The 26,688-nt window shown below is 39.0% G+C and overlaps 1 protein-coding gene across 2 annotated transcripts in view; it reads right to left on the reverse strand.

The window, feature by feature from the left end:
* Window positions 1–12,735: 12,735 nt before the first annotated feature.
* The window catches only part of map3k15 (mitogen-activated protein kinase kinase kinase 15), a 33,353-nt gene continuing 19,400 nt past the window's right edge, over window positions 12,736–26,688 (reverse strand). For both annotated transcript variants that reach the window (XM_023326676.1, XM_014473908.2), the window contains 11 exons: window positions 25,141–25,298; window positions 24,876–25,059; window positions 24,557–24,731; window positions 23,644–23,818; window positions 22,807–22,992; window positions 22,466–22,571; window positions 20,844–21,084; window positions 18,050–18,162; window positions 15,760–15,866; window positions 15,607–15,683; window positions 12,736–14,412 (listed from right to left, as the gene is read on the reverse strand). In XM_023326676.1, coding sequence (XP_023182444.1) covers window positions 14,319–14,412; window positions 15,607–15,683; window positions 15,760–15,866; window positions 18,050–18,162; window positions 20,844–21,084; window positions 22,466–22,571; window positions 22,807–22,992; window positions 23,644–23,818; window positions 24,557–24,731; window positions 24,876–25,059; window positions 25,141–25,298 — 1,616 coding nt within the window. In that variant the 3' untranslated portion in view covers window positions 12,736–14,318. The remainder of the gene's footprint in view (window positions 14,413–15,606; window positions 15,684–15,759; window positions 15,867–18,049; window positions 18,163–20,843; window positions 21,085–22,465; window positions 22,572–22,806; window positions 22,993–23,643; window positions 23,819–24,556; window positions 24,732–24,875; window positions 25,060–25,140; window positions 25,299–26,688) is intronic.

Below are 26,688 nucleotides of genomic sequence, written 5' to 3' on the forward strand. Positions count from 1 at the left end.
CAAGATAAGAACCAGCTGATATTCGGGTCGTTGATGCTCAAGAACGTTTTTATCACAGAACGATGTGATAATCATCTCTTGTTCACGACAAGAGATGATTGATATGTTTCTGGTTTGAGTTGTTTCCGTTGCATTTGGCTTTTTTACAAGACCTGTTCTGCTTTGCAGATCCAGTAAAAGCTTCTTCTGAAGCACTGCAGCTGTTACATGCTGTGCCATGGGGGAAACTGCTCAGATAAAGATAGGGGCTCCGTGCTAAAGCAATGCAGGAATGTCTGCAAAGAGGCCACACAGAGGGTAGAGGACACTAATAACGCTTCTGTGTTATCACGGTTGGACGACTGCAATGCTCTTTTTACCAGTCTGAATAGATAATCAGTTTCACGCCTATTCCGAACCCAGTAGCAAAACTGCCTACTAAATCGTCTAGTCCTAGTGGTACCTAGTAGTTAATGTTCTCTGCTGCAGGCCATGCTTCTCATTATTCCTCTCACCAAACACTCTACAGCTCGGTGCCTTTTATCCCAATCCCTGAATCTTCTGGCCCTTTCTTGTATTTTGCTTCAACTCACAGGGACAGGGCCTTTCAGTCTGTGACCTCTAACCTGTGGAACAGTTTGCTCCTGCAGATAGCTTTGCTGACTCTCTGGACATCTTTAAAGGGCATCAATTATGCAAAATTCACTTTTTACAGGTTTTTATTCTTCCATTTGGGTTTTTACTGCCTCTAAAAACAACCCAATTGCTTTAAAAAAACAAAACACCGAGTTGTTCTTTGGCAATACATTAATGTTTTTTTGGTGTCAAAAACCTTTTGATTGTTACGTCACATTACGCACTGCAGCGTTACCTAGCAACCCAGCACATTTGGTCAGCTTGTTTTCCCACTGCATGCGGGAAAGCAAACAAAAATAACTGCTGAGGTTTTTTACGGTTTATTCATTTTGTCATTGAATGATAAACATAATGAGTCCACAGACTTCTCACTTTATTTTTATTCAGTATATTTAAGCAAGCTGCCTATTTCCTTTGCAGAGTATTTGCAACTATGAGGAAAAAATATTCCTTTTCACAGTAGTAATAAAGAAGAGAATGAAACCTAGTAGCAATGACAGATCAAAAGTGTCTTCTCTACGATGCCAGAGTTACGATTCTCAATAAATCAAGTGATCAAAGAAAAACAAATTCTGTTGAAGCCAAACTATCAATTTATTTCCCAGAAACAAGTCCCTATGCAGGTGTCAGGTTTAAACCGCTGAGCTGTTGATTTGGTTGGAAAACTTGCCAGGTTGGTTTCTGTGAATGTGACAAGCGGCGTCACATTCCATGTTTGATCAAAGCAAACATCGGCTGCCATTTTTCCATTTACAAACTTGCGCAAGTTTCCATGTTCAACTTTGTGACTGGATTACAATGCCTGCAAGGTGTGAAATTTATTAGTGGAAAAATAACTTAGTGGTTAGTAAACATGGCATCTAATAAAACAAGAAGGTTACGTTCACACTGCAGCCTGAAGTGACCCTAATCCGATTTTTTTATTAAACATATAAATACTTGTTTTGCCGTGGTCGTTCACATTTCCAAATAAATACGACTTGTATGACATCTCCAGTGTGAACTGCAAATGACCTAAAAGTGTCCCGCATGCGCAGTAGAGGGCGCACTTAGAGCGCGTGCTCAGTTTTTTGCCAACCGCCATAAAGAAGAAGAAGAAGAAGAAGTGCTCAGTGTTTGCAGAAGTAAAAACTGCAAACACATGGATGCTAACAGCGGAGCATATCTTATGATTTTAAAGTTGTTGTCCGACCGGAACCAGCACATTAATAGCTTAATCCTCGTTATTATTGTCCGCCATGGTTGTTGTTTTTCTTCCTGCTTGCGCATATCAAGACGCAGAATAGTGACGTTTGTCGAGTATCGATGACGTTCAGGTCGGATGTCATCCTACATCCTTAAGAAAATGAAAAAATATGGTGTTTTATAAGATAATTTATCTTATAAAACACCATATTTTCTTTAAGATACAGCTAGCATAGCCTGACATGAATGCTAGGCTAGTTAGCATAGCCACGAATGGCCGCGGATAAACGGTTTCTAAGTTTTTTCTCTATTAGCAAATTTAGCAGGACATACCTGAATGAGTGATTGACAGCGTTAAGCTCCGCCTCCTGGCTCTGATTGACTGTTTGTGCAGTTTGTACTGGGAGTAGGCAGAGCAGCTGGATTATTTCAGATTATGTCTCATTTTTACAGTGGCGTATTACAGAAAATAAAGGTTGAAATAATAAAAAACTTAGTAGTAAATTTCCACTCAGATTTTAAGATTAATCTTAGAAATTTTCTAAAAAAAAAATAAAAATGTTGACTTTTAAGACAAAGAAATGTAAATAAACTTCCATGAGTATTTCTGAGTTGTATCTCAAAATTTGAGGATTTTGGCAGAATTTATTTTTTAATCTATGATGGCCCTGTTACGCCTCCTACAGATTATACTGACATGACAATGAAATATGTTTAAAATATGTTACTGAGTGCTGCTTTAATTACTGGTTTGACCAATTAGCTGTTTGTCAAAAATAAAGTGAGTTTAAAGTAACATTTATTATTATATTGTCATTTCACTAAAGCAAACAGTTTTAAAGATAAGATTCTGTCTTCAATAGTACCGTGCAGGACATCTGGACTGCTCTCTTGTTCTGGCCTCTAATTCATAAGACATTTCCAGTGACACTTGCAGAGACTGAAGATGCATAAGTTCACTGAGTTTGGGCACAAAACACACAAAGGAAGAGAAGGGAAGTCTGGAGCCATGTGGTGCAGAATGATGCTACCAGAGGATTTCTCAGGTGGACACTGATGAGACACTGGTGAGTCTTGTGGCACAGGAACAAATCTGGATGGAACCAGCTCCCAAAAACCATCTAGGACAAGAGCCACAAGTGGTTGGGACTCCATCTGGCGTAGTTTTTCTCCTGATACCAGAATGTTGGGATCTGGAAGTGATCCTACAAACATCAGTGACAAAATCATAATAATCATAATAAGTTTTGACAAAGGAAACGTAGGTACAAAAAAAATAAACCAAACGTTATGCCTGTGTAAGCTCTGTAAAGTGTGGAGTGCAGGTATCTTTTCCCATAGATTTGGGCTTCCTCACCACGTCGCTGACAGGTTCAGGATGTACGGAGGTGAATGGAAAACAGCAGGTTTGGTGCTTAAGGAACACAATATTCGGCGCCACTATGAAACTCAGCATGGCGAAAAATACAAGCACTTTCACTGAGAACTGAGAAGCGAGTCTGAGGAAACAGCAATCTGTTTTCACCCGGAGTCGAGACGCCAGTGATGCTGCGGTGAAACGCAGTGATGCTGCATTTTAGTATTTAGCGAACCCGAGCCAGAGTTCTCAGTTTTTGGCTCACAGTCAGAGCTTCTGATGTCCCTGTTGATATGCAGCTTGAAATCTTGGCTTTGCAGTGTGATGTGGAATTGAAGGACAAATTTGCATCAGTTGGCTTGGACACATTTTACAAGTGTCTCCTACCAGGATGTCCTACATTGACAGCACTGGCTGCAAAAATGTCCATGTTTGGGACAACTTGCCTTTGTGAGCAAATTTTCTCACTAATGAATATAAATAAAACAAAGCTGCGCTCAAAGCTCACACATAAGCACTTTAATGAGACTCTGAAACTGGCTGCTGCTCAGGACATGATGCCTGATGTTGATGTTCTTATCCAGGCTAAAAGATGCCAAGTTTCAGGAGCAAAATCTGAGTAAAACTAAATCCTATGGAAAATTACTGACATTGCTGCACTATTAAAAAACACAGCTTTGAATATTTGCTGAATTCATTCTGTTAAAGTTAGTGCTAGTCAGTAACAGATTTACAACTCATTTACTCATTTTGTTGAGTAAAATATTTCTCATGCATGCTATATATGTTATGTATGTAAGTTTTTCTATATGTTTACATTTTATGCATCAAAAAGAAAATCTACTTAATCAATTGTCTGTTTAAAACAGCTGCCACTTAAAATTTAAATGTGTGAAGTCAAATAATTTGTTCAAATTGGTTCCCAGATGTGGAAAATTTATTTTAAATCATTTCTTATTTTGTATCTGTTTAATGTATTCTGTCAATGTTTTATGTTCCAAAAACTGTGAATAAATGTTTTGCAACATTGTGCAATCACTGTGATCAGTTCTTATGCACAATGCACTTAAATAAATGTTTAACTGAGTAAAAGTGATGTTGAAATTGCACATTCTTAAAAACTCTGAGGTTATTCATAATATAGTTTGTAAAAGTGAAATTCGTTCAATATAAAAATCAACAAGTCCACTTTTATCTTAGTTCTATTTAACCCCTGACTTAAAGCATGAGAAAACAGGTCCACATTTGATAACTGTCCAGTCTATTAATATAGGAGAAGATGCATTTTAATGTCTGAGCCTGACAATATTTGCTTCCCCTGTCTATTGTCCTGTTGATATGAAACTTATACCAGCAGCTCATAGAACAAGTGTGATTATGTAGAAAAGGTTATTTCACTCTTAACTCTTTATCTCTACAAGATAAGAGGGAGATGATTTTTTTTGGCAAAGCAAATTATTATCTTGCCGATATATACATGTCCTGTCTACTTCCCACAAATATAATCTTATTGATATAAAACTCATACCAGTAGTTTGTAGAATAGGTGTGATTATGCAGAAAGGCTTACTATTTGTCTGAGTTAGCAGGGATGCTTATTTTGGCACAGCTAATTATTAGCCTGCCGATATTTGCAAGCCCTGTTTTTCAGCTCGAAATGCATCAACACAGAAATGAAAGTCATACCAGTAACTTAGTGGTAACAGGACAGTAATCTTGTATATTTAAAGTAGTTTATTGCCTCGTGGTAAATGCACCATAATGGTGCGTTCACACCAAACACACTATTATTGACGCGTCCAACGGAAAACAGAAGCCAGAGCTGATGCGTCTGACGAGCCTCCACATAGACTTTGACTGTAAACCAGACGCGCCTGACGCTCAAAACGTGTTTGGTGTGAACGCACCTTTAGACCTTGACATTACCAGAACACAAAACTACTCCTAACCTCAGTCTAAACTTAATCTACACATTAACCCAGATACTAAATATAATGCTTCACAGCATTAGAATCAGGCTTCAGTAACATAAATAAGTGAACAATAGAGACTATATAGACACCCTTATGTCAAAACTTAATCGATGGAGTGAACTTAGTCATTTATTTATTTATCTATACTCTATATCTTCAAAACCTTCTTTTTATTTTCTTTTTGTATTTGGTTGCTTTTTTTCTTATAACTCCTACCTGAGCTCCTCCCTGCTCTGCTGCCTGATCTGCTTCACTCTTCTTGCTCTCCTGTTTTATCCTAACTTTTCTGATTGCCTTCTTCTCTCTTTTTAGCTCCTCCATCCACTTTTCTAACTCACCCATTCCTCCACTACTCATCTTTTATTGATTTGATTTTTGTTTTCTGTCATACTTCATCCTATAACTCAGTCAGTTATTTTTTTGAGTGTTTAATTGGCCCTGAAAGTTATATTTTTCTATCAATTTATTTAAATTCTTTACTGAGTTAGGGTTTTGTTTCTCCATAAACTTCCAGTCCTCACACTGGAGTTTATCTTTCGGTGTTAATTTGCTATTCCCTTTTCCCATTTTGAGCAATTTAGTCAATTTCGTTCCAGTCTTAAAAACACACAGGGTGGACTCTAAAAGACTGGATAAATTCTTAGCAGGACGGTGATCAATCCCCTGTTGTGGTAATTCTTCCCTCTTCAACCTTTTCAGGTGGGAAATTCTTGCCTACATGCATCCACAAGAGGTTCACCGTTTGCACTCCTGCCGTTTGGTATGAGGACAAATACCTAGTGGTATTTAAATTCCTCCAAGTATTCTCACACTCACACACACACTTGGTATTACGGGTTTTTCAGTTTACGCGGACTCCGCCGTCCTTCTGTTAACTATCAGTGCCTAGGATTCATGGGGTTTTACACCCCAAAGACCCTCAATCGTTCGCTCACTTTTTAATTTAAATGCTACTCACTTGTCCCCCCTTCACGGACGTCCCGTCGGCAGCTGGTTTCCAGCAGGCGGGTCGGAGACACAGTCCTGGAAAAGATGTGAGACTCCTAGGGGCCTGCCGTGGCCACGGTCTTCTGATGTCCGTCTCTCCCGCTGGAAACCGCAGGCGTATCGGACTCCGGCTTCGAAGGAGCAATTTATCCATCCATCCATCTTCTTCCGCTTATCCGGGGTCGGGTCGCGGGGGTAGCAGCTTCAGAAGGGAGGCCCAGACTTCCCTCTCCCCGGCCACTTCTTCCAGCTCTTCCGGGGGAATCCCGAGGCGTTCCCAGGCCAGCTGAGAGACATAGTCCCTCCAGCGTGTCCTGGGTCTTCCCCGGGGCCTCCTCCCGGTGGGACGTGCCCGGAGCACCTCACCAGGGAGGCGTCCAGGAGGCATCCTGACCAGATGCCCGAGCCTCAACTGGCTCCTCTGGATGTGAAGGAGCAGCGGCTCTACTCTGAGTCCCTCCCGGATGACTGAGCTTCTCACCCTGTCTCTAAGGGAGAGCCCAGCCACCCTATGGAGAAAACCCATTTCGGCCGCTTGTATCCGCGATCTCGTTCTTTCGGTCATGACCCAAAGCTCATGACCATAGATGAGGGTGGGAACGTAGATCGACCGGTAAATCGAGAGCTTCGCTTTTTGGCTCAGCTCTCTCTTCACCACGACGGACCGGTACAGCGCCCGCTTGACGGCAGACGCTGCGCCAATCCGCCTGTCGATCTCCCGCTCCTTTCTTCCCCCATTCGTGAACAAGATGCCGAGATACTAGAACTCCTCCCGGAAACGAGCCCGACTTACTGCCGGCAATGCGGACCAGACTCTGACACCGGTCATACAGGGACCTGACATCCCGTATCAAAGGGCCCGGTACCCCATACTCCCGGAGAACCCCCCACAGGGCTCCCCAAGGGACACGGTCGAACGCCTTCTCCAAGTCCACAAAACACATGTAGACTGGTTGGGCGATCTCCCGTGCACCCTCCAGGACCCTGCAGGGTGTAGAGCTGGTCCAGTGTTCCACGACCAGGAAGAAAACCACACTGCTCTTCCTGAATCTTCTCGACAATCCGACGGATAGTTTCCAGCAGGCGGGTCGGAGACACAGTCCTGGAAAAGATGTGAGACTCCTAGGGGCCTGCGGTGGTCACGTTCTTCTGATGTCCGTCCCTCCCGCTGGAAACCGCAAATTTCTGCCTCTGCTCTCAAGCTTCATCTGAATCTTACCCTGCTTTTCTGGTCGTTATTTAGACATTTTATTTCGAAATTAAAATATCCAGGGTGGCACCCAATATCTTAAAGTCCCTGATTGATACATTTTGATAAATGTTCTCCCAATTGTCTTTAATATATTTGATTTCTCTTCTTTAGGTTCTTCTTCTGGGGTCTGATTCTCTGCTTTCTCCATCTTTTGTTCATCTTGTGGCTCAGCCTTTGAATTTTCTTTCTCGCTTTTAATTCTCTCCATCTTTAATTTCAATCCAACAATTTCTTCATTCAACTCTTTGTTTGTCTTGCCAAGCCAGTCCAATTGCGCCGATGCTTCTTTCTTTGAATCCTTCAATTTTTTCTGCATTGCAGCTTTTCGCTGTTCAAGTTCCATATTATATCTTGACAGGCCATCTTTCTCCAATTGAAGTTTTGTAATAATCGCTTTAGCCTTCTGTGATTTAATATTTAAAGTCCTAATTTGCTGTTTCAAGCAATCATTTTCATTGGCCAGCACTTCATTTTCTGTTTGCCAGTTGTTGTCATTTTTTCTGGCATTAAGTTTCTCAATTTTCAGCCTCAAATTTTGAATCATTTGCTGAAGCTGCTTATTGTCTTCTGTCACCTTACAGAATTCGCTGCTCTTCTCCATAATTTCCTTGTTCTCCAGCAATAAATTCTTTCCTGCCATTGTTCCTTTCTGTTAGAGATTGAAGACTGCAAATGAATTTCTCTGTGGAATCTGGGAATACAAAGACAGGCGGCTGTGATGTCACAGACAGGATGAGTGACATCACAGCTTGACATCAAAGCCACAAGAAGTCTGTTGGGTGAGGGGGAGGGAGAGGGGGCGGATGTTGTTTTTTAAACTTTATTCGCAGACACACTGTATAACGACAGAGTTATACCTCATTTGTTCTGCCTCAAGAAAAAACAAATACAGATAAACATATTCAAGATAAAGAAAAAGCTAAGGGTTCATTTAAAGCAATACAGATTTCAATTGTTTAATAGCTATTTTCTGTCAGAGTCTCTGATAGTCTGGATATAAAACTTAACTTCATTGTAAAATGCAGCAAGGCATGGCTTCCCCTACCTGGAACAATGAATATGATATTTAGCTAGTGACAATAAAGGATTTATGAGAAACTCTGAACTGTTGAGCTTTTAGTGAGGCCAAGTAAGACATCTTCCCATAACAGCATAAATTGTGCTTCTGCGTTGTTGTGGATAAAGTCACACAGATTCTGACAAAAAGCATCAACAAAGGGACAGCGCCATCTTGGCGTGCGCCAGCATGGAGGTGGACCGTGAGGTTCTGCTGAGCCACGACGCCGGGATTCCTTCCAGCCCGATCTGAAAAATTCAAACCGACAACAAAAATCAACCCTGGGTTGTTATTCTGCTGTGTACCGAATTAATTTGATCGTTATTGGCTTTTGCTCAATTGAATTTCTTACGTATACATTGCAAATTGTATTGTTATTATAGTTGATCATATTGTTTTTCATGTCTCCTTATTTGTTTTGTTCTTCCTATAACTGATGGAGAAATAAATATATTATTTAAAATGCATAAAAGTATTGTTTACGTCATTTAATTAGCTCTACATCCTAAAGAAAATGAAAAAATGTGGTGTTTTATAAGATAATTTAGCTTTTACGCTTCCTGTAATGCCGAAAGTAATAGTAAATAATAAAAGTATTCTGATTTAGTAATGTAATTATATTAGTTGTGTTACCACCTCCACGCTACTAGAGGCAGTAGCAGGCCCGAAAAGATACGACTAAATAAATATAATATAATATAGGAAATAGCGCCCCCTTCACTTCCGGAGTGCAATGGTCCCATTTCCAAATAAGGTATGAGGCTGACAGTGGTCCGTCCCTGCCTCTTTCTGTTTGCTGCAGGAGGTCCTTCTCTTCAGATTCACGTCTCATTTGAAAATGGATTAAGTGGATATGCACCTACACCGTTAAGCAATTGCATACAGAGACTGCAGGGCAATAGCAGATCTACTAGAGCAGCTTCAGACGGAAATTGTAAGGTCCCCTTTCGAAGAACCGCTGTTGCTCAAAGTGCTCTCCTGTCCTTGAGAGGATTTGTAGTTTTAACTCACTTCCTGTTGATTTAAAGTCTGTAACCAGTTTTAGTACGTTCAAGAAACAAACAACTCTGGTTATGTCAAAAACAGAACTGTACCCATTTTTGATGTTTCACTGTTTGTGGATGTCGTCAACGTTATGCTGTGCTATTTTAAATGATTATCATTTTAACTTTTAGAAGTACTTTTTAAAAGCCCATCTAGGGACAAGTGCTGCGAATTAGCACTATGACGCAAACATGGGACTGCTGTTTTGTTCAGTTTGTCTATGTCGATGTGTGTCTGTCCCTGCCAAATAAACTAAAAATAAATAAATAAAAAGATCAGATGTTAAATTTATAACCACATTTCCTGGGTTCCTGCTCCGGGTCATATTTGAAAAAATCCGACCTGTGTTGTTCAGACTGTCATGAAAAGATCAGATTCAGGTCGAATAAAGGCAAAGAAAAAATGGAACTGAGTCACTTCAGGCTCCAATGTGAACGTAACTCAAGAGTTGTTTAATGTAATCAATTTTTCAAAATTTTATTTTATTTTTTTAGCGAAGGAGCATTTATTGGGTTTTCATACATTGTTGCTGTGGCCTTGTTCAATAAACATCGGTGATCTAAATCATTTAAAACTTGGTAAAATCTGAGCAAAACAACATTACATATGTCGTTGTAATGTAAACAATTTTATCCTGATACATTTTTCAGCCATATAATCCGGGCCTACAGCAGAATAATGAGAATGTTTCTTTTCTGTTTGGATTATTGGAATGGTGTTTCTATAGCTGTGTTTAACCCTTTCATGCATAGTGGTCACTACAGTGGACAGCTATCTAAAAGCCATTTTCTTGTGCTTCCTGTGGATTTTTATGTTATAAATGCACACAGACCACTGAAGTGGACACTAATGCATCATAAAATATACCATCAACTACTGGCCATCAGCTGCAAATGCAAGAAATTATTTTTGTTAAATCCAATATGGCCGACAGACAAAAAAGCATGAGAACTGACCCGGTCCCTCCTTCTACTGTAGACGACTCTTGCAAGTAAAAAATATATTGTGACATCAGAGAACCCCTAAGGAACAATACTACTGATGTATTTTTCAAATAACAACTTTGTATTTGGACAAAATTACAATTGATGACATAAAAAAAATATTTTTACAAAAAAAATTTCCTACCTTTTTTATGCCTTAAGAAAAAAATTTGAAAAATGGAAAAAAAATTCGGACACAAAGGATCATAATTCATGCATGAAAGGATTAAATACCTGCTAGTTTTTGTTTTACCCGTAAAAGAAAACATGGTTTTAAATTACCTTGTATGAACGGTGTAAATAAACTTGCCCTGCTTGGGAACGTAGCTGCATTATACACATTATCTCCAGAGTAAACAATTTAAGACTTATGTGTAAACACAATAATACCAGTGTAATTGCTGTGTAAAAGTGCATAACAGTGTTAGTTTGGAGTTTTTCTAATGCAAAAAGCTCCTTGTTGGAGGTAAGATAATGACTATGAACTCTACAAACCCCATATTAAGAATGTGAAACCTCCTAACTATCCCACGAAGAAATTTTCCATACGCCCTGCCAGGTTTTAGCTATTTATAAAAGACGCAGATCCATTTTTTGTGTAAACCTGAATGTGTTGTTTACCAAAAGTAAAAAATAGAAGCAATTAGTGATCCAGTCGAGCGCCTAAACAGAAGGGAGTTAATGCTCAGCTCGCCTGCAGACAAGATAAAAACTATTAGCACAATTAAATCCTCATAACCGTCTAAGTTTCCTTCTGCAGTGGGAATGTCAGACAGTCGTGTAAACAAGTTGGAGCGTTGAGCCGACAACAAAGCTGATGGAAAGAATGCAGGCTATGCTCAAACATGCAGGCGCTCATATTTAACAGCAGAAGAAGAAAAACAGTTTGTTCCCATGAGCTGACAGCTGTAGACGCCACCTGTCATCTCAGTTCTCAGAAAACAGATTATTAAAATGCTTTAGCTTAAAGCAGAACCAGTTTATGTTCCACTCACTATAGAGTAAGGGTGTTCAAAGAGCGGCCCGTGGGCCGTTTGTGGTCCCTGGGTTGATTTTGAATGGCCGTTGATCGCAATTCAAGAAGTTTGGCCCGGCGGTGGTTTTTGTAACTTCCTTAAGATGAGTACAACACAAACGTTTAACTCAATTTTACTTTTATCTCATAATACGTCATGCCACAAACATGAAGCGAGTTTTTACTCAAAATCACACTTTGGTGGGCACGCCGTGGTGGCGTAGCGGTTAGCGCGACCCGTATTTGGAGGCCTTGAGTCCTCGACGCGGCTGTCGCAAGTTCAACTCCCGGACCCGACGACATTTGCCGCATGTCTTCCCCGTTTCCTGTCAGCCTACTTTCGTAAAAGGGACACTAGCGCCCACAAAAGACCCCCTGGAGGGGTACAAAAAAAAAAAAATCACACTTTGGCACACCCATCCATGAAATTTGGCTAAAGACAGCAAAGGTTTGTAAAATAAAACTGCAAACAAAAACCTAAAAACATTTTAAAGACTCAAAAAATAGAAAATAATAAGCGCAAGGAGTTACATGATTAAACCAGGGGCGTCAAACGCATTTTTATTTTGGCCAAATCAAAAATCTGATTGTTCTCAAATGTATTGATAAAACCCATTAATCTCCTAAAATATCAATAGCTGTTTGTTTCAGCCTTCATTAAGTGTTAAATATTTTATTTGAACATCTTTTCACACTGATTGGTCCATCCAAGATTTTCACAGACTTTGTGGTGCTAATTTAGAAAAATGTGTAAAATATAAGATGTTAAATGTGACTTTTTATTAATTGCCATATTGTTCACAAACTATAGCTCATCATCGAGTTAAGGCCGAGGCAGCTTAGACCAAATGTTTTTGGCCAATTTGGAAAAAAAATTGCAGTAAAGATAAAAAATATGTTGATTTTGTGTGAGTTTTGCAGATTAGTTGTAAACCTGGATGGACTTATTGATGTTATTTTGAGTCTAGAGGGCCACATGAAAAGCTACGGTGGGCCAGATTTGGCCCCCGGGCCTTCAGTTTGACACATCTGGACTAAATGGCAAAGCAAAGCAAATATTACATTTTATTTATTGTTGTCCAGGTAAAAAAAAGAAATAATTCACCAAGATATTTCAGCGTTTTCTAATTGGAGAAAAACATACAATTTTGGCCCCTGAATCCTTTCAACTTGAGGAATATGCTCAAAGCATCACAACTTACAAATCAAATTATCTTTGAAAGTGACAAAAACTTTGATAAACAAACCAAGAAAGTCATTATTTTCACAACTTTCACAAGTTTATTGCAGTTGCAAAGCAGATAAATAACAATGTACAACATCAAAAATAAAAAAAGGAGAAAGGACAATTTTAGCTAATAAATTTTAGCTAATTTTACAAACATAAAAGTGATAATAGGCAGTTAAAATCTCTCAACATGTTTAATTAAATATGACTTTACGGCTGCAGGTTGACTCACCGTATCTGGATGTGGTTAGTTGTGTTTAACTCTGTGGTTTTACCCAAAGATCAAATCAAAATCGCCTCAGGATGTTTGTTTTACATGGCAGCAAATTGAGTGATAACAGCCAGAACACTGACTGAAAGATGTACTTCTCTTTCATGATACATGAACGGCTGAAACATAAAAGTGTCTTCAGTTAAAGGTGTTTGAAACACGTCAGCAAGCGTATTTCGTTTTCATCATGTGACAAAGACGTGTTGACAGTAAACAGCTTCTTCAAATTAGTGAAGGTGAAAGTCAGAACATTTTGAGTTAATTTTTAAGGAAAGGATTCGTTCTGTGTACAGCAAAACATCTGATTGGATTTCTGGCAAATTACTGGGCTCAAAAAACAAAATGCAACATTTGGCTGAGTTACATCTGCTGCAGATAAACTGAGCCACTAATATGTGGCTGGATGTCAAATTATTCTCCTTAAAGCTGCAGTACATACATTTTATTTTAGTAAAAGTTTTTAAAATATTTGTTAAAACTGTCAACTTGTCGTAACAGTTTGTTATGAGACAGATAAACTGTGAAAAGATCTGCTACTACTGCCGAAATTCATCGCTCCTGACCAAAAACAACCAATCAGAACCAGGAGGCGGGTCTTAGAGCTGTCAATCAACCACATGTAGTCTCTACTAAATGTTAAAGTTCCAGAAAAACTGTTCATCCGCCATCATTGGTGCTCCTGCTAACTAGCCTTAGCATTCAGAGCAGGCTATGCTAGCTGCAGCATAGTAGAGAGCAAGGTAAAGATGAGCAGCGCCACATGGAGGGTGATTGACAGCGCTAACACCCGCCTCCTAGCTCTGATTCTAGTTTGCACAGGGAAAAGGCAGAAGAGCTACATTTTTTCACAGATTTTGTCTCATTATCAAGATGTAGTGATAGCTTCAACAAATATGCAAAAAAATATTGTAAAAGTAATCATTTTTACTTTTAAGAAAGTAAAAAAAGTTGCATTTTTTATTGTTATTTTTAAAAAAATTCCAGAGAGTACCAGAACTCTCTGAAGGGGCCAAACCACAGACGTCTAATACTCACCACTCCAGCCTTTCAGAGCTGATATAAACACTAAAAAACTGACTGCATCTTTCCATAAATGTAAAAACTCCTAATCTTTCAAAGCTCTGAAGCACAAACACATTGTGGCAACACAGGAACACACATGGAAATACATACAGTAGTGCCCGCACTAAGGCGCTTTGGTCTGATCAGTCAGGACTCTGCTTGGACTCGGTCTGCCACAGACGACAGCGTGGAAAGGCACAGAGGAGACAGGCAGGAGAAAAACAAACGGCCATGCGGGGCTGGTAATGTGTCGATGTGCGCATCACTTCCTCAGAAGTTAAAGTCGTAGCTAAACGTCCCCTTTGGAGTGTTTGTCAGCCGTCAGCCTCTCTCGCTCTCGGTGCCGCTGAATGGCTCGCCAGATCCGGCACAGCACTCCACCGCTGGGCGGGAGGAAAGCAACAGTTCAAAACAGAAATACAACTAAAACTGTTTTACTTAAGGTCCCTTAAAATACTATTCTCACATTTTGTCAAGCTTCAAACTCAAACTTCTGTGTGTTTTACTGGGATTTTATGTGATAGACCATCATAAAGTTGGAAGTGGAGGGAAAGATTTTAAACTTTGTTTCCCACCTGTTTTAACCGTACAAGTGTTTCTGTTGAGAATCTGTTTTATTTAGATAAAACAAAGTATTTCTAAACTGAGAGAACTTAAAAAAACATTATCTGACCCAATCTCTAAGGTGAATGTTAGGCTTTAAAGGTGACCCGTTATACTGCCTTGAAGAAATTAGGATAGGTGTATAGGTTAAACAAAACATGTTCATTACAATTATTTTCCACAGTTATTCTTACATAATGAGATTTTAATCTGATCTTTTCAGAATGAGATGTTTTAGGGCACTTTAAATGTAAATAAGCTGCTGAACCGCAGCTCAACATTTACACTCACATGTGAAAATGTCTGCAAAAAGATGCACAATTATGCAACTGCTTTACATCTTTGAAAAGCCAAAGTGTAGCCTCCTGCACAACCAGCATCAAAGTAGCAAGTGTTTTCTGGATGGTAAGTCAACAACGAAACACTTTTCTTTTCCAGCAGCCATTGCACAGCTGTTTTTGTTTTTTTCTTAACATCCTGTATGAATGTGTGTACTATATTTTTTATATTCATTTAAAAATACTTATTTACTATTATCTATTTAATTGTTTGCACTGCCGTTGAGAGTTGCTATCTTTTTAAATTTTGTTGTGCTTTTTTGCACAGTGACAGTCAAAGAATTTTGGAGCTCAGCTTGTGTTGCTAGGTAACAGGGCTGGGCTTCGCTGCGGTTGCTAGGTAACGGTGCGGTGCCTGTAGAAAGTGACTAAACCATCAGGAGGTTTTTGAAATGGCTCTTCTTCTAAACACCAAAAAACTTTAATGCCAAAAACTGCCGGGGTGATTTTTTTTTTTTTTTTTTAAGTTGTTGGTTAAAAACCCAAATGAAAATATAAAAACGTTCTAAATGTGAATTTTGCATAATAAGTCATCTTTAACACAGAAAAAAAAAACACAAGAAATTTTTTTTAGCTTTTGCTAAACTGCTGAATGCTATTGAAGATATAAAAAAAAAATAAAAGATTTGTGAATACCGTAGACGAAGAGAGCGGAGGTCATCTTTGCTGACCTCTCTCAGAATGTCAGACAGTGTGTACTCCTCCATCACAAACTGCAACACAAGTTCACCATCAGACTCTGCAGTAACGGCGCAGGAAAAAGCCCAAATACTCCTGCTGGTCTTCTACCTTGTCGATGGTGTCTGGGTCCGCCCCCTGCTCTTTCAGCCAATCAGTGAGCTGCTTGTCCGGCTCGTGGTCTGCTGGGCCATGAAGGATGGAGGGAGGCGAAACGTCTGAAACATGAAGCACAAACAGTAAACAGAAACTTTACTTTCTTCTTAATTTATCTTTAAATCTTTAATTTCTGTTTTTTTTTTATTTGCTAAAAGCAGAGGCGTCAAACTCATTTTCATTTTGGGCCATATCAGAAACCTGAATGCTCTTAAAGGGCCAGTTGTGCCAGAATATATTGATAAAACCAATTAAACTGTTAAAATATCAATAGTTAGATCCTCTTAGCAATTAGCACTTGGGAATTTTTACGATATTTGAGCTAATATATAGCGCAAATACAGCGACATTATCGCTCGCTGTATAAATTACAGATTATACCATCAGAAGGCCGAGGCAGAAGTCACATAAACTCAATGTTTTTGACCAATTTTGAGAAAATTTGCAGTAAAAAACAGAAGATTAGTTTTTTTGTGTGAATATTGCAGATTTGTGGAAAAACTGGAAGGACTTATTGATGTAATGGAGTCTAGAGGGCCACATAAAAATCTCACATATATCTCTTAAATTGTGCAACTTGGATCAAATCCCTGCAGCGTGTCCTGATAGTTAGTTGGAGTTTTGCCCGTTTCCTCCTGACAGAACTGGTGGAACAGAAACAGGTTTACAAGCTCGACTTGCTCACACACCCTTTCAGCTCGGCCCACGTTTCCTGCAGGACTGAGCTCGACGGCCTAACCATAAACCATTTTGTAACTAATTTCTTGTCGCTCAGGGGCATTGTCTTTTTGAAAGATCAATTTGTTCCCAAACTTTAAATCAATTGGTGTTACTTAATTGTTTTAATATATTTCTGTTCTCCAAATCCTCCTGCAGGGCCCACACAACACAGTTTTAACATTTTGAATGTAACAACAAGTTACATGTTTTGTTGTTTTTTTTAAACAAGAAATGTTTAACAAAAAAATTAGAAAGATCATTTAATCCATTTCGCAAAGCTTCTTCTGATTGGTTTATTGGTCCCAGCATTTCTTCTCCAGGAAGTGCATTCTGAAGTGAATACAGAGACTAAGGGCGTTTTAGTTTGTTTGCTTAGAAAATTCGGTTCGTTTGTAGAGGTGTGAATGTGGAATCGAACTCTAATGCAGACCAAAAGAGTGAACTCTGGTCCATCTCGGTCCCAGTTCGGTTGATGTGAACTCTGGTGTGGTTTGAATGCATATGTGAACGCCAAGTGGACCAGAAACCGCTCCAAAAGCAGGAAGTGCAAGGTTTCCCACAGTGTATTATAAGCCTGGGGGGCCACCAGACTTTACTTGTGCCACCACCAGGCTTAGCCTTATTTATTTGTTTTTTTAATCATTGCCTTTTTTAGGACTTTATAGTTGGTGTTTAGGTATTAATCTTCCAGTCTTCCAATAATGCGTAACTATCAAGTGATATTTTCAAATTTCCTGTCAACTTTACACATTTTTTAACTCAAAAACATGGATGAATGACTGTCCTAGCGCCCCGATCACCCTGCTTAGCAAGTTTTCTGGGGGAAACCCTGAAGTGGACTGAAGCGCAGGGCATTCTGGGTACATACAACCAAAATAAACGTGCATATCTATTTCCAGCTGGAGAAATGGCTCATGGTCTTTTGCCAAAAACAAAAGAGAACCGCTAAAATCTGACGCTACGCCATTTTTGTTTACATTTTGGACGAAGGAAGTTGTGCTCAGTCTCTTCTTTGGAGGTTTTTCTGTTTCTTCCTTCAGTGGTTCTTGTTGCAGCGCCCCCACCAGGCGAAGACGGGAACAGCTTTTTCAAAGCGTTTAGTTTGACAGAATGCAGTCTGTAAGCTGAAAATGTAATAAATGTTGCAATTTTGGTCCCAAATCAAACCGAGGACTATCAAGTGAGGAAACCCTCTAAAACCCAAAAAACCCAACCATGTCAGAATTACTAATAAACCTTTAGATGTTCTGTTGTCTCAATATCTTTGTTAGCATAAAATGCTATGATAAGTTATGCTATGCTAAACGTGTCTATGTTTCTATAAAGGTGTACAAGATTAGATTTTTGGCAGGTGCAAAGAGGATAATTTGGTTAGGAATTTATTGTACTTTTATGTCACCACAAGGATGTGTTCAGGCCAACGGAAAGCAGCCGTTAACTCGTCATGTGCAAACACAGGATGTAAAAACAATAAATATGAAGGGAAGACCTATCCGTGCCACTAAACGTGAGTCAGTGTTTTCACCTGGAGGTCTGTGCCTGACTCGGATCAGCTCCAAGTCATGAGTCCTCTGCTGGAGCGTGGCCTTCAGGACATGCTGGTACTCCCTCTCCTTCTGCAGCAGCTCCTCCAGCAACCTGCAGCCACACCGAGCCCACGTGTCACCAGAACACCACGCGTGTAACCAGAGAGAGGCAGAGGACCCAAACATTTTAGTCAAGTTAGAGTAGAAAGAGTAGCACTACTTTAACATATAGTAAAAAGTACTGAGAAACTGATCAAATTATCATTTAATATTTAAAAATTACATCATCAGATTGACCAAAATATAAAGTTAAGTGGAGATTTTGGTATTTTAACAACTAAAATGACAATAAATCATACAAGTAACAAAAGAAAAGCAAAATCTGGCAAAAGAAAACTTTTCCAAATATATTTTTTTCAATAAAAAAAACTTAAGAAACTTTAACAAAAACTGCAGATGTGTGTCTGTGGCTGGTGAATTTTTGTTTTTCCTTCAGTAGGAAGAAAATCCAGAAATTTTACTCAAGTAGGAGAAGAGATATTTGTCTTCCTCTTTATGGAGGAAGACAAAGTTGTGCCAAGAGCTCCAACAATAATTTGAAGGAGACGATGATAAAAATGCAAACTATTCCACTTTGGGTCGCCTCCACTAAACCGAATAATAGGTGAAAAATCAGAAGTTGCCTTTGTTTTATTTATTTTCCACAAACTTTGTTCACATATCATGATGTATTAGCGATTTTGTTTTATTTTCCAGGGAATACGGGACGGAACGAACTTCTAAGTTTCCTTTTACCGAAACAAAAGACGGCTTGTGTGAAACAACTTGTCAGTACAGGTTTGTATCATCAGGAAACATTGTTACATTAAACACACCATTACATTTATCATCTTCCTTCATAAAATATTTCCTTCAAAACCAAAACAAGCCCGCTTCCTGAAAGAAAGAAAAAAAAAATCAACACCAGGTGCATTTTTATTTCATCCATGTCATGGAGTAGATTTTTAAACAACCTGAAACCAAAAACTGACACAAACATCTGAGTGAAAAAAGCAGAAATACATGTTTTACGTCAAATACATCAATATTTTTCTACTTCAGGATGCAAATGCAATCCTCTGTATCCAAAAAAGACACGACCTACAAACTGTTTTATTAAAAATGAATCACTTCTCTCAGGTTAACCACACAATGTTTTATATTTCAGCTAAGTTTTAATTTGCCTTAAAGTGTTTCCAACATGAAAACATTGCTATGAACTGTCATCCAGCAAATACAAACCATATAATTAACTCCTAACTGCTAAGATGTGGCTGTTTGGTGTTTTGCAGTCTGCGGCTGCAGTAGCAAGACAAATATTGCACAACCAAGTGAGCTTTTTCTTTCCATTCAGGCATTTATTTAAAATTTAGTTTGAATTGTTTGAATCTGAATGAAGGACATGGGAGTTTCATGCTTCAAAGAGTTAATTTTGAGACTTTGAGACGATTGTGATGGAAATTTTACATCTACATGAATGAATGGGTTAGGAAGGCCAGCTTGGTAACTCACACTTAACATTAAATATTAAATGACTTTAGATAACAAAAAAAAGTTTTATTTCTTGTTAATTCCCTAATCAGGCTACAAAAATATTTATTCTGAAGGGAAAAAATCCAAGGTATTGAATATTTTAGGCTTTAGTAATCATGAATTTCAAACAAATACAATATAAAGTCTACAGAAAAGCAGTACAAATTTAAGGCATAACTAAAATTAATTTGATACATTGAAAATACATTTAAAGTTTGGAAGACCCCAACAAACGGTTCAGTGTATCTTTCATCTTCAACTGTTTCTAAATGTCCCGAAGGGAAAAGTTTCTGCTTCTCTCCATCAGCTTCATGCCAGTCAGTACAGGACGAAGATTTTTAGTTTTTCTTTCCACCTCATGCTGCTGAAGTGTTAATTATAGCTTCTGCACATCCTGATGAAATCAAAACTGTCCTGTTTCATTACAAACAAAGTTGTCATAATGTTAAAAGATACAATCTTTGTTGCAAATGAGGATACGAGTTGTTTTTGCCCTTCTTCCAAATACCAAGACACATTGTTACACTCAATTTCAGGGTTTTAATGTCTCAAGACGTAATTGAAAACATGTCTAAAAAGTTTTTCCCATTCTCTAACATACCTAAACACTCATGAATCTTGTTTGAGAAACTGGAAAAGACCAATATTTGTGTATGTCCTGGTGCATGAAATGATGCAGTAGGAGGAGGAGGATGTGTTTTAACCAAAAATTTACTAGACACAGACGCATATCTGCACTGTAAATCATGCAAATGGAAATTATTTATCAAGCGATTAATCAATTTATCGCTTATTGTGACAGGCCTACACAAACACTGAATTTACAGTAAACAATTTAGCAAGTTTAATAACTTTTGTTTGTAAAATTTGGGAAGAAAAATGTGAAAAACATGCAATTTATCACCGCAAAGTCAAATCAAATGACGCTCTTGGGAACCCCCTCGTTGTGTCGGGTCGGTAAACAGCTGCTTAGCTCGCACATGCCTTGGGCCGGCTCTGTGCGTCACACTGCATCTCATGACTGCATCATTCGTACATTCATGAGATGCTTTTGGGCGTGTTTGTTACCTACGCTTGACATTCACATTCTGTGTTAGATAAGCATTTTTCTCATATTTCTGCTTTGAGATTATCTGTAGAAGTTTCCGTTAAAAGTTTCGACAGACGTTTTGCCATTTCCACCTCATTGCGAAACCTGGAGCTCGTGCTTTCTGTGCGTACCTGTTGGTCTCCTGCTTGAGCCGCCCCAGCTGGGCGCCGAGAGGAACATGCGAGCGCTGATGCTCCTCGGTGTGGCTGGAGTTCACCGTACTGGTGCTGCTGAGGACGGGGTCCGGCGTGGTTCCAGGCTCGTCCGAGGTTGGAGCCAAAACGGGACTGAACACGGCTTCCTCTTCATCCACCTCGTCGTCCTTCTCTGCCCCCTCACACTCCGAGGCTGGTCCAAAGTGGGTCTGCAGCTCTGGAGGCCAAAACCAGCCATTTGGAGTCAAACGTTACACCATAAAACCGACGTATTTATCCACATTTTACTGGCAACATCAATCAATCCTAGAAGAATACACAACTTGTTCGGTAGGCTGAGTAAATGTTTCAGAGTGTTTCACATTTCCATCACTCAGAAGGTTTGTTTATTTTAAAACGACTTAAGTTAATGAGAACTGCATGGTGAATTTGACGTTATCCCTCATTGCTCTATTAATCCCCAAAGAACGACAGGAATGAAAATAAGAGCAACGTTTAAATTTAAAAAGATACAACCCAACCCCACAGACATTGTGTCTGAACCCAATGTAAACTTTATATACTATTTAAATATTGTCTTTGCACTGGCTTAGTGATGTAACCTCCCTGGTTTTTAGCTTTTGTTTAACATTTTAGCTTCATGTTGTTGCTTTTTGTAACTGCCTGTTGAGTCAAGTGCAAAACTTTGGGATGTGTGATTGAGAGGAGCGAAGTCAAGTGTGAATTAGTTTTCTTTCCTTCCTTCCTTTCTTTCTATACAACCTCAGTCAACATCAAGTTTTAATCTAAGAGATTTTGGATGATAAAAAAAAATATTTTTTTCAACAGACAATTTCTGAACTGCATTGTCGGGTTTGGCTATTAGCTTGAAATGCTGCTAAACTTGGATATCAAACACATTTGCTGCTAGCATTAGTAGCTGCTAGCTTGCTATACTGCTAAAGTTGGATATTAGCCAGGTTAGCCGTTAGCCTGAGTAGCTGTCAGCTTAAGCTGTTAACATTATTGTAAATAACTAACATTTTACAATGTTTAACTGGAAAACAATTTTCTCTCTCATTGACTCTCATTCTGGATCACTGATTCTCATACTGGGGGTGAAGCTTCCTCCTGGGAAATATGAATTGTTGCATAAATCTATACGGCCAATGTGCAAAACATTCATTGCATGTAAAGTTCATGTCTGATGATGCATACCAATAAACTTAATCAGCCAAATATGACATGCTAACAATAATTTCAGTCATTTTCATTGCTAATGAAGCAATTAAAAAGTCAACTGTAAGTTGTAAAACTTTCTTGAGATCATAATTTTGGTCTTTTAAACCACTGCTGATGGGTCCCTTGGGATGTTTTGCTACTACAAGCAACAGCAGGTGTAGTTCTGGTCCCGTACTTTTCTAGTTTAAATGTTCTAACCCTACTGTTAGCTTGACTCTTCAATGACAATTTCCCTCATTACTCTCCAAACACACTGCAGGTAAAATACTCACATTTCACTTCTACAGACAAGAATATAACATGATTTAGTGCAATACTGGGGAGGAAATATCTAGATTTCATCATTAGAAAGCTGCAGGAGTTTTAACTTCTCCCACCTGGAATGAGGATGGTGATGGCGGCCTGTACGGCTCTGCGGATGATGTTATCCATGGCAAACATCCAGTGAGGTTTGATGTGATGATTTCGCAGAACCTTGTTCACCTGGGAGAATCAGACACTTTCAAAATACTGCAAAATATAAACATGTCACATGTCTGCAATCTTGAATAAACCAAGAAATTCCAGATTTAGCAAGTCTTAGCAAACATTGCATCTAGCTATCACACCCATCCCTCTTATTGCCCCTCACATGTTTTTAAAAATGCAATATTAAGCTTTTTTTTCCTATCATCTCAGGATGTTTCATGCTAATCCCAGAGATTGCGCTGGTTCTGACCGAGTCCTGAAAGCCAAAAAGCACCAGCTGGATCTGGTTGATGGAGTTAGAGTCGAAGTCCAGATCCAGTTTGAGTTTGGAGATGGTGGCCGCCATGACGCGTCTTTCCGGAGAGTGAATAAAGTCCCGCAGGATGCAGATGATCTGCTTGATGTGCTCCATAGAGAGCAGCAGCTCCTCGCTGCCCTGGAATCACAAGTTTACGTCAACAAACGAAATGCAGTAAAATACATTACTTACTGACTAACAAACATCACTGTAAAGCCTGAATTTCATGCAATTAAACGGGTTGGATGGCAGTACTCTTAAAAAAGAACTGTGGCACCCCCTAGTGGTTATTTAAGAAAGCACCATCTTTTTCCCCCCATGTTACTAAATATAAAACATGTTTTGTTTGTCAGAAAATTCTTTCTGTTGGTCAACACAGAGGTGGAATTTTTCTCAGAATTCTCAGAATTTTGACCTTTTTTTTTTTTGACATTTTTTCCCCAGAATTCTGATTTTTGTTTTTCTTTGAATTTTCACTTTCTTAACCAGAATTGATCCTCCCCCCAGAATTCAAACTATTAATCTTAGAAGTCGGAATAATTCTAGTAAATTCTGAGGAAAAAAAGTCCAAATTTGGAGGGAAAAAAATGTCTGAATTTTGAGAAAAAAATGTCCTTGTTGTGGCACTAATACTCTTCCGTTGTAAACTGCTGTCATTTGTTTGATAAAATATTATTTAAGCATACAACTGTTATTTTCCAGGTTCCTCTGGGCCACGTAAAGCTTTACGGTGGTCAGTATTTGGCCCGCGGGCCTTGCGTTGGCTTCATGTTTCATCCCCACACTGACCTGGATGTGGTTCTCCTTCAGGTTGGAGATGACCTTCTCCTGGTCGTCATTCAGGACCTTGTAGAGGATAGCTCGCCTCTCGCTGTCCTTCTTCAGGAGGAAGAGGCCGCTGTCCCTGTCCTCCGGTGAGGGCGGGACGCTGCGGTCCTCTGAGACTGAACTCTCGTCTGGGACACTGCAAGACAAGATGATTTACAACAGCCTCGGTTTCAGTTTACTTGCAGATGCAATCCTCTCCTGGCTACTGTGTGTGCCCAGGGAAGTGCAGGGAAGCATGAGTCAGCGCGGCTGGACGCAACCCCACGGCGCTGTGGACGACACACGATGTGTGTGTACACAGCCGCCAGCTGAGGATCACAAAATAATCAAGCTTCGTTATACTGACGTTGTAAAAGGCAGCAGAGCACAAAGACTCCACCTGGCCTTGAAACATGAGCACAATTATTTACTGAATGGAGGAGCTGGAGGATTCCTGTGAGGATCAGGCTTTAATTCTTTATTTTTATAAATTTAAGAAAAGTCCAGACATTGGTAGTTCTGTTGAAATATGAATTTGTAATAGCTAATCAGCTGAATGATGATGCAACAATTATTTTGACTTTCTTTTTCATTTTACTCAAATTTTAAACCTTTTTTTTTCCCCCGTTCGCGTACCGTTTTGACTCCAACTGTGTTTCTTTAAGTAAACGCAAAATATATACTGTGACGGCTGTCATTGTCAGGCCCAAAAAATGACAAAAAGCAGCCAAAGACTACAGATAATAATAATAATAATAAAACAAAAAAATAATAATAAATTAAACTTCCAAAAATTTGAACAAGTTTTGGTCACTTTTAAAGTTTACATAAAGGTCTACCTCAGGTATTCTGGTATCTAATGCATCTTTGTGATGTAACCTGAGTCTGTCCTCACCTTAGGTAGTTGGAGCTGGAGGTTTTGAGGTTTTCAGAGCCAGAGGTTCTCTTCCTCTGGAAGAAAACGTCATGTTTGGAGTCGCAGTCTGGACTCACTGAGCCGTGTTCGCTGCTGCTGCTGCCGGCAGCTTCGCCCTGCTGCTGCGCTGGAATGGAAACGCTGTGGATGTAGTCTGAAAACACAAACATGCAGGAGAGACATGTTAGCATAAAAAATAAAGGTATAGAAATGTAGCAAATGTTTCTGACGCAACTGAACTGCCCAACATTAATGTGGTTGAGGTTGCAGCTGATCGCGGTGTTTATCTGTCTCCCACCTGATGGCTTGAAGGCTATTTTGCTTTTTTTGCCCTTCGTGGTTTGCCTGAGGAAAATGTCCCTGAGCAGATCTGCAGCGATGGGTCTCTTATTAGGATCGGGCTCAAAGCAGCGCAGGATGAAGGACTTTGCTTCTAGAGATAGAGATTCAGGAATCTCTGGGTGGATTTTAAACATTCCCACCTGCAACAGAAAGTTAGTTTTTAAACATTTTCATTAACAGGGAGTGGAAGCATCTCAAAGACGGTGACTCTACACAGCTACCTTAAACATGGCTGCCTGTGGCTCTCCGAGCTCGTGAAACGGAGGTTTCCCAGTGGCCATTTCTATGATGGTGCATCCCAGAGACCAGATGTCAGCCGGGGCGCCGTAGCCTCGAGGGCCCTTATCAATGATCTCTGGAGCCATGTACTGCAGAGTACCTACAACAAACCAAACTCATTTATAAAAAAACGGCTATTTCCGTATTGTAGGAGATTGATGTTATTAGGACAGTTTAGGTTTAATTCTGGTCTAAATCTGAATTTCTTTGTTTGTGGTTAATGCAGTTGGTGAACAAACAAACACCAGATGAGATAATTAGCATAAAAAGACGGCCATTTTTCCTCCTTGATTCTTCCCTGCATCCCAAAGTTCAGAGCGCGTTTACAGGAACAGCCATAAAAAAGAGCCGCGGGAGACGAGCAGCAGAAACAGATAAGCAGACCAACAGACCTGCTAATGAAAGGTAAACACCCTTCTGCCTCTGCTTGATTAGCTAATCTAATTACACACCTCTGTGGCTGCAGGAGGAGGCCAGATGGCCAATGAATGTGTATGTCCACACACGCTCGCATGCTTGAGTGTTTCCATAGAGGCTGATAGAGGCTCTTGACATTTGGAGGGTCATTTGATATTTACTCTCATAGCATGAGACAGCAGCATTTCAATGACTCAATTTATTTATTGCAGACTGAATTGCTGTCTGTGTAGCCCAACGTATAAGTTTTTGAGTCAATTTGTTGGTTTAAATTAAGAATGTAATATATTTTCACATATTTATTTTAACAGTAAAGTAAAATTGGTTGTAGTTCTGTTATTTTTATGCTTTCTTTGTTAAAGAAAACATCTTGTATCTAAATAATATTTTTGTAACACTGCAAAAACACAAAATTTTACCAAGTATTTTTATCTAATTTCTAGCACAAATATCTTAGTACACTTGAATAAGACAAAACTAACTTACAAGTAACTTTTCACGAGAGAATTTGAATCAATAATTCCTTAATATTGAATTAAAAAGTATTAGTTCCCCTACCAGATAAAAACATGTTATAAATGAAATAATCTGCCAGTGGAACCAGTAATTTTTAAAACAATATTAAGAAATTTTTTACTTAAATATCAGGATCCTATATTTTAGTGTATTAAGATATTTGCACTATAAACTAAACCAAAAATTAAGATTTTGTGTTTTTGCAGTGCAGCTTAAACTTTCCCAGGATCTTTTTACCAGCATTGACCCAATTTATTATGTTTATAATAATAAACATTATAAACATTTTGTTTTTTATATTTTTTTAAATATAAAAAACCAGATTAAATGTAGGTTTAGGTTTTATTATTTACATATGTTAGTCTTTTTTACAGATGCTATATTTCATGTTTAAGAGTGGCGTCAGTGATGTTAGCTGTAGGAGGTTTATTATCTTAAAAAGTTAGCAGATCAACAATATTTCACCTAAAATAAATTAACTTATAATACAAACTCTTGTGTTTACTGGTTTCTAGTTTTCTATCCTCTGTCTTATTTCTGTTATAACAGGAGGAGTT

Source organism: Xiphophorus maculatus, chromosome 21, assembly GCF_002775205.1.
Source record: "Xiphophorus maculatus strain JP 163 A chromosome 21, X_maculatus-5.0-male, whole genome shotgun sequence".
In the NCBI taxonomy this organism is placed as follows: domain Eukaryota; kingdom Metazoa; phylum Chordata; class Actinopteri; order Cyprinodontiformes; family Poeciliidae; genus Xiphophorus; species Xiphophorus maculatus.